This window comes from Sebastes fasciatus, chromosome 11 (genome assembly GCF_043250625.1).
Source record: "Sebastes fasciatus isolate fSebFas1 chromosome 11, fSebFas1.pri, whole genome shotgun sequence".
NCBI classification, from domain to species: Eukaryota; Metazoa; Chordata; class Actinopteri; order Perciformes; family Sebastidae; genus Sebastes; species Sebastes fasciatus.
The window spans coordinates 34,691,872-34,704,703 of NC_133805.1; the positions used below are offsets into that span (position 1 = coordinate 34,691,872).

The window sequence follows — 12,832 nt, forward strand, 5'->3', positions numbered from 1 at the left end:
CGATTAACTATGGACAATCATGCGATTAAATATTATAATTGATTGACAGCCATAATTTTACATTTACATTCATACAGGAAATGAAAACATGATTAAGGGTTACAACTTAACCAAGTCCTTAAATGCCTTGATCTAAATAAAACATAATCCATGATAGACAAATTTAAAATGCAAAGAAACCTATATTAAAATGTATTGTGAAAAGACAACATTTCAATCGTCCGCTACATACTACTACTATTAAAAAGAAATCAGAGAAATAGAGACCGGTTATAATCAGGTGGCACTGAATCGCCACACTGACATGTGAGTGAACTGGGGTTTATTAGTACCAACAGAACTCCCGTCGACGGACCCGAAAATGGAAGTTTTGATTTCAATAGCCGGCAGTTTTGGGGCGATCTACACTGTGGACTGCTGCTCACATTCAGCTACAATAGTTCTTCAAGTGCTCTCAACTGGAATGAACAGCAGAGAGGAGATATTACAGCAGACAGGTCCATCATACTCATCTTATTAAGTCCTGGTGTGCTCCTAACTGTGCACAAAAATAAAAAAAAACTTTCCAACCGATGTTCTCACCAAAGAAAACACATTCTAGGTGTGATCACGCTCACCGAACGCTGACGTTAAGGAAACGTGATCAGACATGTAAATGTAATTCACACAAAGACGGTAAAATAGATGTGGACACGCAGAAAGGAGAGCAAACGGTTCCTTAGAGAAATCACAGTGTCGAATTATATTTAACATGGTACTCACAAGACAGCCTTAAGCTGTAGTATTTTAGTAGGGCTGATATGCATATGAATGCGTTCCTCATCACCTCAACCCTCACATCATTCCTGTGTCATTCTTCTCCTCTCTCCTCTGCCTCTGTTCATCTATCTTTGGCTCTCTCTAGCCTGCACATACTGTACAGTAACAGCCTACTTTAACTATACACGTCTTTGCTGTATTTCTATATATCTACCTTAACTCTTTCTCTCAGTATCAGATTTTCTCTCATTCACATCACAGCTCACGCTCTCCTGCTCCTTTGCAGACATTTCATGCTGCGATTTGAAGTGCTCCTGTGTATGCATTATCGGTTATTTCAGTTCCCTGACCTCAGCTCCGCCTCTGCTCTTTCTTGTTGCCACTGTGCTCTGACTTGATTTAAATTCAAACTGGCCTGCATGAGCTTAGCCAATCAAATGTTCTGCATGATTATTTATGGCTGAGCCCTCTCTGAAATCAAAGGCTGCCGTCCTTTCTGTCTGCCTGTAACCGGCCTCTGCAGCCCTATCTGTACTCATAAGATAGTACTCGCCAAGTGAATTGCTTGGATTTGGGAATCGGGCAACATCTCTGAAAAGGAAATCCGATGATTCAAGAGACGCGAGCGGTCACACAGTCAGACTGGTTATAAACAAATCCCCAGGTTAAGTATTTGGAAGGGAAAACGAATGCTAACAGTAGCATTATTACCTGTTTCTGTTTGTTACATCCATCACAGTTTTACAGATCCACTTGATTCAGTGTTGACTCATCATGCTGCATATCTCTATCTTCCTGTGTCAGCCCCATTCACACATACACACAGGAAATGCGACTGGATAACGTTGATTATCAATAGAACATATAAAAAAACAACCTCCAAACACTCCAAAGTTTAGATAAATGGTATGATTCTTTTCCACAGTAGGTGCATACATAACACAAACAAATAAGACAGACAGAATTATACAAAATTATTAGGGCTGTCAATCGATACAATTATTGAATCTCGATTAAGCGCACATTCACACATCTGGAGGTCAGAGGTCAAGGGACCCCTTTGAAAATGGCCATGACAGTTTCACTCTAGCTTTCAAATTTGCGTTACGCATTATTATTATAGCGTTAAATTATACAAAGAGACAAAGACATGAATTAACACTCTACACAGGATTTCTTGTAATTTAAGAGGAGGTTACTTATTTAATACTTATCATATGGCTGTAGGAACAAAGCTCTTGCTCAAATGGGCCTTTCTCCACTGGGTAGTCTCTACCTGCATCCAGAAGGAAGGAGGTGAAGTGAAGTCCTGGTAGAGTGGATGATCTGGGTCATGTGTGATTGTGAGTGTTTTACGGATCAGGGATGAGGTGACACGATGTTATAAGTTTAGGGGGTAGGAATACCAATGAGTTTGCTGGCTAAATGAGTTATCTTTAAGAGTGTGTTGTTATTGGTGACCGTAAGCATATGGAAAAACAGATGGCACCGTACAGAAGAAGTGGCTCAGTAATGATAATGACAAGAAGGCGTTCTGTGGCACAACATAGGAGAGATGAAAAAGGTGTATGTAAATATTCCCTGGTGTACGGGAAGGCCATCCCGATGACCCCCCCAGTCACGCTCCTTTGAAAATGGAAGTTGTTTTTGATGCCTCCGCGCCGGCGACAGCTGTGGCCGGAGGCATTATGAGTAGTCCGTCTGTCCGTCCGTCCGTACCATTCTTGTGAACGCAATATCTCAGGAACGCCTCAAGGGTATTTCTTCAAATTTGGCACAAATGTCCGCTGATTAGATTCGATTTTGGTGGTCAAAGGTCAAGGTTACTGTCACCCAGAGCCAGCCTTGACCAATTTGGTGCCCTAGGCAAAATTTTAGATGGTGCCCCCTACATCTTTTGGCTCAAAAATGATTTTTTGTGCGCTCACAAAGCGCAGAAAAAAACTGTTATTTTTGTGCATACAGGATTGACATAGCCTCTTGACCTGGTTATAATATAGCTACCATGTTGACCTTGATTGTGAGATACACCCCTTTTCTTTTCAAGACTCCTTTTTTGAAGATTGCACCAGTAACAGCAACACGTTACACACAATATATATCTATTAAATGAAATTGTCTTGTTTGAATAGGCAAAAAAAACAACCTGCAGCCTACTGGTAGGTCCTATTTCTAACATCATTTAATTAATTTAAATAATGAATTTAACCATGTAAAAGTGAAAAATAGAACCATAGGTTATATTTTAATTAGACTCTTCCTGTCTCATTGATCTGACCATGATCTTAAAATTGGGATTATTCTCCTCCATCAGTTCTTGGACTACTTTTAACCCTCTGAAAATGATGGTGGATCATTAACTTTACTGTCTTTTGAAGACTGTTGTGGGTTTCAGTTTTTAAGATAGCGTAAATACGGCGGTATCACATGAATCTTGAGCTCGTGATGAATCTGTTGATACCAAACATGTCATGTTAGCTTACTGGGAAAGGGGCTAAATATCGCTGCAAATCTGAGTCTTTACCGCGAGGTCAGCGACACCTCAGTGGCAAACAGCAGGCTGTCTGTGCCGCCCTCTGGCACTTGGCGCCCTACGCATAGAGGGATATCTCAGGAACGCCTGGAGGGAATTTCTTCAAATTTGGCACAAACGTCCACTTGGACTCAAGGATGAACTGATTAGATTTGGGTGGTCAAAAGGTCAAGGGTAATTCCATTTTTTATAGTGCTCACTTTCGTAAAGTTACTCCAAACAAAATGAAGAAAAAGCTGATTGTTGTTCCGATTCATTACAATGTAACTTTAACACGCTGAGTATGTCAATTATGTGCTCTGTGAAATCACACCCGCAAGCTTCAGGTTTGTGAGAGGCAATTGGGAGCTTGCCACACAGACCGTATGTTTGAATGAAGTGTTACCACAGTTGTGAATGCACATCATATTTTGGTGCAATGACTGGCTAAAGTGTTCGCTTCTTTGCAGCCATGATCATGATCCCAGACCTAAGCAAATAAGTTGAGTACCATGTTGTCATATAAACAATCAAAAACAAAGCAACTAAAATGAGACCATTGACATGAAGTGAAATGTTCTTTCTGTCTTCATTGGCTGTATGTTAACGACGGAGTATTAGGGCCAAAAAAAAATCTGAGATTTCGAGAATAAAGTCATAGGTTTACGAGAAACAAAAGTCGTAATATTATGAGAATAAAGTCATGATATTATAAAGTAGTCATTTTACGTGTTATTTGGAACGTGGAGCATCTTGAGATGTAAAATACTTCATCTTTTGGCACATCAGCACCACATTATCATCAGTATCAGGACCTTGAAAAGATTGTGAAAGAAACTGAGTTTATTCTGAAGAAAGAACCACACGGACCTGATGGGGAAACTGACTCTTTTGTGGAGGAGGAAATTACTTTTTTTCTCGTAAAGTTATGACTTTATTCTCATAATATTATGACTTTTTTTTCTTGAAATAGTATGACTTTATTCTCATTAAATTACAACTTTTTTCTCTTAATATTCTGACATTATTCTCGAAATCTCTGATTTTTTTTCCCCCTCAATGTGGCCCTAATACTCCGTCATAGTATGTTAGTGCTGTTCACTGTAAAATTGTCTAATCCCAAATCTTTCTGCTGTGGTCTCCTGCAGTGATCGTGGTTCTGTTCACAGCGTTGAAACGCCAAAGAAAGCAGGAGCCTCTCATCATCTCCAAGGAGGATGTCCGGGACAACGTGGTGAGCTACAACGACGAGGGCGGAGGAGAGGAGGACACCCAGGCTTTCGACATCGGAGCACTGCGACACCCGGACGCCGCCGCCACCTTAGAGGAGTCCGCCAAACAGAGGCGTGACATCATCCCCACCGACACCCTGCTGTACCCGCCGCACCGCCGCCCCGCCCCCGCCCCCGCCCCCTCTGGCCTCATCATGCCGCCGGTCAGCGTGGCGTCACGGGATAACGGGGACGTGCGCGAGTTCATCAACCAGAGGGTGCTGGAGAACGACTGTAACCCGACAGCACCGCCGTACGACTCGCTGGCCACCTATGCCTACGAGGGCGCGGGCTCTGTGGCCGAGTCGCTGAGCTCGCTGGGCTCGGCGTCGTCCGAGGCTGAGCAGGACTACCACTACCTGAGTGACTGGGGGCCCAGGTTCAGGAAACTAGCTGACCTGTACGGGGCTGAGGACAGTGACTTCTCTTAACGAAAACACCACAAACACACACACTCACTTCCATGTCAAAGACAGGTTCAGGAGCGATTTTGAGGACATCAACGTCGTGACTACCACACACTCAATATTAGAGATTGTGAACATTACTGATGAGCTTTAATAAAATCTGTTTAAAAATACAGACAATCCACACGATGAAGCCACCTGATCCACTGCACATGGATCCAAAATGGAGCTTACCAAGTTATTTTCAAAAGGGGACAAAAGTCCTAAAGATGTGATTTTGGGAATGGGAATTAATGGATGTAGAAATGTAAATTAACCAGCACAACAGTGATGCCCAAAATCCTTCAGTTAAACCAGTGTCAACCCCTTCAAAGACTCATTTCTGGCCTGAATAGAGTCTTGAGGATCTTTTTTAGTATTTGAGAATTGGACTTAAAATATGTTCAGGCTTTGCTTTAATCTCTCCTGGGTTACCAAATAACCTTTTTTGCAGAGTGTTTCTCGTGGCTTTACATGTGCCATTCAAGGAAAACTCAATGGAGGAAAGTGTTGGGAACCAGGTCAGTCAACAAAACCCCAGTGGAGTTTTTCAGGGGACTTACTTCTGCAGATAGGAAGTGAAGAGTGTGGGGAAGACAACTTTTTTTCTTTTTTTCTTTTTGACTAAGTGCCCTTCTGCTGCCCTTCGAGCTGAACTGTGGATGCCTGTAGGTTGGCTGAGACTGGAGGGGGCTAATGACTCTTAACATGATTGCGTTTTGTCTTTTTTGCTGTCTTGTACAAAAGGACCATTCCAGAGGAGCTGCTCTGAAGGATCCTCGCTTGAAAAATCACCTTCTTCGGAACACAGAGTAAAAAGAAGACAACTCATATGACTAAATGCACTGATTTCTTTACGCAGGTTTTTCGACTTTTTGTTTTGGGTAGATTTTTAGCTTCTTGATAAAGTGTATATTGTGTCAGAAATGTGGTTGAACTGAGTTATATTGGAAGTATGCTAAGTTCTATAAATCTTTAATTTCACTGCAGTCTTTTTTTTCTACAACAAAATACACCTCCGGATATCATATATGTTGAACAATGTTAAAAAATGGCTTTTCATTTGAGAATATGTTTAATATTTACATGAAGGACACGGAGAAGCCCTGCCTTCGCAGTAGAGCTGTCACTTTTTATTCAGATTTCAAACTGTTTGCTTTTACCAAACTCAAAAATACCAATGTTTAAGCACAATAAGCCATTTGTCAGGCAAAGATTGTGGTTGTGGATTTTGGTTACATATTAGAGCAGCACTAATCAATATTTTTATAATAACAATGGATCAAATGATTACATGTAACGTGAAAGGGGTGGATTGTAGTGACGAGCCTCCAGAGGAATACTCCAGAGTAGTAGTGTTGTAGCGCCTTTCAGCTCCTTTGTTTTGTTTTTTTCCAGCCCGCAATATTACTGTTTTGATTGATTCCCACCGTTCTCATTAGCCTCATCTCCAGCAGCAGGGAACTGGTGAACACGAAGCATCTAGCAGCTAAAGAGATGGATATTTTTCCTCAGGAGTTGGTGGAAACCAAACCAGAGCTAAAAGTAGAGAGAATATATGTTGTTGCTAACCCTATCTGCTGTATGTAAACAACTGTTGTTAACACATTAGCCATAACAAGAATAATGTGATAATAAAAAAGTAAATATTAAAAGTAAATAAGCAGCCGCGTAGCTTAGCTTAGCTTAGCTTAGTTTAGCAATAAGCTAAAAAAGTGCAAATAGACTGGCTTTGTCCCATCACAGGTAATTTCAAAGAGAGAGAGCGTTCCTATTGGCTGTGCTCCGGCTTCCTTCACCAGATTTCATAATGGCGGCGGCGTCACAAACTTTCTCATTTTACAGCTAAACAGTACACTACAAGATGATTCTGAAAACATTTGAGGAGAGAAATAGGCATTAACATAACAGAATATTGATTCATATTTGATCAGAGCTGCCTAGTTTGACCGCTTGGTTGGAGTACGCGAGTGATTGACAGACGGCTCTCATAGACAGCAGATGGACAGCAGACCTCAGGTCAGCTCTGACTGCTTGTTTTCCTCCGGTCTGTGAAATCTTGCAGATGCCGTTGGGAGCACCGGAGGACACATGATTTTTTTCAGGTTACCTGTTTCATGTACTACTGTCACGATATAGCGACCGTTTTATAAAAATAACTCCAATCTCGCTTTAACACTGTGTATCATGTTTTTTTCAATACGAAAACCAAAGTGTAAAAACAAACAGGTTGTGATTTTATTTTTATTCTATTTCTATTTCCTTGCTGGGTGCAGCAACTGCCTAGAGTCTCCCCCGGTTGCCCGGCAACCTCACGTTGACAACAAGCCTCCCAAGTGGTCAAAAAAAGCAATAAAAGCAGGTTTAACACAAAACAAAGGTAACTTCTAAAATGTGCTAAGCAGATAATCATGACACCAAACCATCTGAGAAGTGATGTGTGGAAGCATTGTGGATTCTGTAGACACTCTAGATGGATTCTGAAATTGTGGATAAAAGTAAGGTACAACTGCCTTTACAGTAACATTATCACGACAACAGATCCAAAGTCACATGTTAGCTTGTCACTCAGAGAGGTGGCGGAGGCACCGCGGATGAATGGAACGTCAGTTTTACAATGTATCATTAGCTTAGGATTCGGCTCTGTGGGTTGCGTTCAAATTAACTTGAACAAATTGTGTGTTAGGGCTCATTCGTTCAAACTTGACCTTTTGAAAAAGTGACAGCCCTACTTCACAGCCAGCATTGCAGCTTGAATGTCTTTCAGTGACTGGTAACCTCATTTTCAGCTTCATATTATTTCCTGCTCATACAGTACCTGCTTTCTCCCGTGTACTTGCATAGTTTGAGGATGTGATTCAAATGTTTTTGCCCAAAGGTATCCTGGCACAGATTTTATTTGCTGCTTTGTCTGAGAAGAGAAAAAAAAAACAACAGCTTTCCTTATTTACTGGTTTATTTGCTTAGTTTGATTCAGCCCACCCATGTCTCATTCAGAGACGCAAGGTTTTGTCGTTAAATGTTGTAATTAACTGAAGCTGGAAGGCAGCGTATTCATTTGCTTTGATGTCACAGTAATTACTGAAGCAAAAAGTCAAGTAAAAATCACAACATTCAACCTCAGTGCTGTGTTAAAAATAACATATTTCAAGTGAGGGATGAAACTACGAAGTTGGGATCATTTACTGATTCAGACTTTTTGTTATCCTGAATTGATATCAGGAGTTTGTATTGTGTGTTTTGGCAGTTCCAGTAAAAGCAGCAGTTTGTTCCAGTTGTGTTTTGTGACCGTGGTCTGCTCTGAAGGCTTAAAACTAAAATGTCCACATATTTTTCTTTATATTGTACTTCATTTTTTTTGTACCAAATATTTAAAGGACACGATGATGATATTCTTGGAGGGAGGGGAAAAAAATTCAAACTACTGTCCAGCTTCACTGTTTTTTAATGTCATTTTGGAGGTGTGAAACTCGCTGTGGGCAGTCTACCGTCCGTATATGATGTATTATCAAGTTGTTTCATTTTATCAAAATAAAGTTTTACAGTGAAAGAAACAGCCGCGGGGAACCATGTTGATTGTCATTGTTGACATTTATCTCTCACTTGTTAAAAGTGCCTGTTTTCTTCAGCAGTAGAAAATCACAACACATTCTGCTGCTCCTCCAGTTATTTCTTCCATCTCCGACAGCAGAAATCAGCCAGTGTTTGGTTTGTCCATTCTGGGCTACTGTAGAAACATGGTGGAGCAACATGGAGGACTCCGTGAAGAGGACCTGCTCCCAATGTAGATATGAAGGGCTCATTCCAAGCTAACACGAAAACACTTAGATTCAGGTGATTATACACTAATGAAAACATAGTTATGAATATTATATTCCATAAAATGTTACACACTGTTCATTTAAATAAAACCTCTAAGATAAAAAAAATCATGTTTTAATTACCATAAACCTAATTGGCACACAGCAAACAGGTTGTTTACCATGTTTCTAAATGAAATATTATCTACAGTTTGCACTTTATGGTCATTTGTAAGGGACAGACTACATACACGAGATACAGAAAAAAGGAGAAACGGAGTGTTAAAGGTCCCATATTGTGCTCATTTTCAGGTTCATACTTGTATTTTGTGTTTCTACTAGAACATGTTTACATGCTGTAATGTTCAAAAAAACCTTTATTTTCCTCATACTGTCAGCCTGAATATGCCTGTATTTACCCTCTGCCTGAAACGCTCCGTTTTAGCGCATTTTGACAGAATTGCAACGGAATTGCGTTGCTAGGCAACAGCTTGGGTCCATGTGTACTTCCTGTCAGCTGATGACATTCACTCAATAAACCGGGAAATATTTAGAATTTTATGTTTCAAAATGCGTAAAGGGTCTAAATATTGTTTATTTGTGACATCACGAATGGGCAGAAATCCTGACGGCTTGTTTCAAATGCAGAGTTTCTGAATACGGGCTGTGTGTATTTCCCTGTGGATTGAGTGTTTCGATACTTTCACAGTATTTATATAGGACTGCTTTATAATAAAAAACGTGAAAATCTCACTTTTTTATAATATTGGACCTTTTAAAGGGGAACACAACCTAAATGAATGTTATTTCCATGGCCCAGGAGTTCAATCAGTATTTGTGAACATGAGCTCCTCTAGAGCTGGTCCATAGACAATGAATGGGAGACTGATTTTGTGGACCCACAGAATGTTGTTTTCTTTTTTTATACCCAAATGAGCTTCATACTATTGTAGTGATCTCAGCTGTGACACAGATTCATCGTCCACAGTATAGAGCAGTTCCACACTTTGTACTGGATGACATCATTAATTTGAGTTTTAGCACTCTAGTTTTTGGGGGTCGTGTCTAGAAGGTAAACTATCTCCGTGAGATCTCCGTCTGCAGAATCAGTTTGACATCCTGATATATCCTTCGGAACGCATATTGTCGCCCCTTCTGTCTGCTTCTCTCTCAAATCATGATTTTCTTTTTTCCAAAAATGAGCTAATATTTATGCAGGGGGTGCAGTTAGTGACAGCGTGGGCTCCGTGGTAGCTCTGACAGCTTGATGGAGTAGCAGTGGGGTGCGGGGCTTAGCAAAGGGTCAATTACATAAAAAGATTCACAGAAGAAGTGTGGTAAAGCTGCTGACTGATTCATTTTGAACTGTTGGGGTGTTTTTTTGTTTTTGGATGGAGGGATGTCAGATTTTCTTTTCACAGGAATGGACAGATTTTACTGTAAACCTTTAACCCTGTTCTACTCCGTGAACCACCCCTGCTCTTTTTTTCTGTTTCACCATCTGTCAGCAGTTGATGGACAGGAGACTGTGAAAGGTAGAGTACATCAGTCACTTCAGTCCACGTTTCAGTGTGTGTGTGTGTGTGTGTGTGTGTGTGTGTGTGTGTGTGTGTGTGTGTGTGTGTGTGTGTGTGTGTGTGTGTGTGTGTGCGTGCGTGCGTGTGTGTGTGTGTGTGTGCGGTTACCCAGTGGCAGCATTAGTGATGACAGCTGTAACTTTACCATGCTACAAGTACACCACGTCCCTCCATTAGTGCTTCATGTTTTCTCTCTCAGTTAATCTTTGATGGAGCTGTCGTGTAAGGGGAAAAGAAATGACTGTCAAACTCACTAACCCCACCCCCGCACAACGTACCACACACACACACACACACACACACACACACACACACACACACACACACACACACACGTACAGACACTGTATGTTTAGAAATGCATACACAGATTCACTCAAAAATGGATGACCATTCATTCTTCAAGGCACGGATTGAGCGAGGTGCTGTGAAGCTTCACTGGGATATTTTGCTGTGTGTGGCCTGCAGGGCTGGGCCTCTCACTCCGCCCACAGGCACAACACCCATCTGGGTAGAAGCTGAAGAAAGGCTGCTACTGAGAGAGAGAGACAGAACAAGACAAGGAATCCGTTCTTTAGGCAACCATGTAACGTTGGGAGATGTTGTCAACTGGTATTGGGGGGGGGGAAAAGTTCAACGACACAAGAGAATTCAATAAGGGTTCAGCCCCCAGATGCACCAGGAAAAAGTAGCAGGATGGTGAAAAAGATTTAGTCCAGAGGGGCTGGGACACATCAGGGTACAAGCATTCTTGTAACAACGACTTTGTACAGGCACAGTGGAAATGCAGTCCTACATGTCTTCAATATGTGTTGTTGTTTTGTTTATTTCTTTCAACTCATTAAGGAATGAAATGTATTTATAAAAATGTTTGTTGGTGGCAGATTTTCCCATCAGTGAGGGCTAACAGAGTAACAGCAGCTTATGATAATGCTCCTCTGGCAAAAAAAAAAAATGTTATGTTCTGTGTTGCAGTAGATGTCATTCAAATAAACACACAACCAAAAGCAGCCTCATTCATTAATGTTTGAACAAAAATGTTATCGCAATATCAGTTATCGGAGCATAGATTTGAGGTGGTATGGCCCTATATCAGATATCAGATGCAACCCAGTAGAGATAAACAAGGCGGTGAAAAGAAGCAACAAATTAAAAAAAGAGTAGAAATATCAAAACCTCTAAGGCAGTAAAGTCAAAGCCGATAAAATATGAGATTAAACAAGAGACAGATGGCAGAGGGAGAGAGCATTCTCAATGTTTAATACTCCATATTTAATCAGATACCTTCTAATTAATTACAAATTGTTTAATAATATTTGCCAATGATTAAAAGATTATCCTCTGCTGTGATTATCATAACCTCCAAACATATACACGATTAGATTTTTAAATTAAACTCTTCCTTTCGCCTTTGTGTTAACGCTTAAAGACAGAATGATTAGCCAATATGAGCTTTTCTTAACGAGGCGTAGCCACTCTTTAACTTCCAAATTCAAACAAACAACTGAAAGTCAGTGTGTGTAGGATTTGGTGGCACCTAGCTGTGTGGTTGCAGATTGCAACCAACTGAATACCCCTCCGCTCACTCCTTCCTTTTCCAAGACGGCGGCTTTTGCTCTCTGCGATAATTACGGTGGCCTTCAGGTAACGTAAAAACGTGAAAGTCTCTCTCTAGAGCCAGAGTTTGGTTTGTACATTCTGAGCTACTGTAGAAAAATGGTCTCATTCTATGCTACTAAAACACAACGGTTTCAGGTGATGATACACTAATGAAAATATAGTTAATAATACTATACTCTCTCTCTCTGAAATGACCTGTGATTGGCCAAAGTCTCCCGTCACAGGCTAGATTTTTTAAAGCCTGAAAACAGAGCCATGAGGAGGTGCAGAAGTCTAGTTATCTCTCAGAACACTTGAATTACAATATGCTGAAAGGTTATTATGGAATCTTTGCCCAATGATGCCAAAAATATACTGCCTACTGCAGCTTTAAGTTGATGTGATAAGCGTGTTGGCACACAGTTGCTTACGTACACATCCAGCAGACACATTGGCATTCATTCACTACCTCTGTTTTGGTCTCCACTAACTCCTGAGAAAATGATCTGGCTCTTTAGCTGCCAAAATGCGCCAGCTATAGTCTCTAACTGTATCTGTCTAGTGCTCGGTACTGAGAAGGTAGAATACAGTGGATTCTTTTTACTTTTTCAATGAAAACAGCTGCAGCAAAACAATTAGCTGAAAGATACTAAAAAGCTAAATGTTGAATTTAAGTTGAATGAAACTGCAGAGTTGGAGATAATTCTCTGTGGGATGGAGCGACTCCTTTCACATTACACAGTATAAAAATGTTGATGTGCAGCTTTAATTTATGCAGCCATATATTAGTTCAGCACTGCTTATAGGATTTGCATCAGAACCATAACATGGGTTAACGATTATGCAAATACAATGGATTAACCCCATT

The 12,832-nt window shown here is 40.7% G+C and overlaps 2 protein-coding genes across 2 annotated transcripts in view; one reads left to right on the forward strand and one right to left on the reverse strand.

Moving 5' to 3' along the window:
* The window catches only part of LOC141777775 (cadherin-6-like), a 124,640-nt gene extending 116,098 nt beyond the window's left edge, over positions 1 to 8,542 (forward strand). Inside the window, exon 12 of the mRNA XM_074652330.1 lies at positions 4,420 to 8,542. Coding sequence (XP_074508431.1) covers positions 4,420 to 4,973 — 554 coding nt within the window. The 3' untranslated portion in view covers positions 4,974 to 8,542. The remainder of the gene's footprint in view (positions 1 to 4,419) is intronic.
* LOC141777778 (E3 ubiquitin-protein ligase RING2) overlaps positions 8,174 to 12,832 on the reverse strand; it is a 157,051-nt gene continuing 152,392 nt past the window's right edge. Inside the window, exon 10 of the transcript XR_012595969.1 lies at positions 8,174 to 8,183. The gene's annotated coding sequence lies outside the window, so the exon portion shown is untranslated. The remainder of the gene's footprint in view (positions 8,184 to 12,832) is intronic.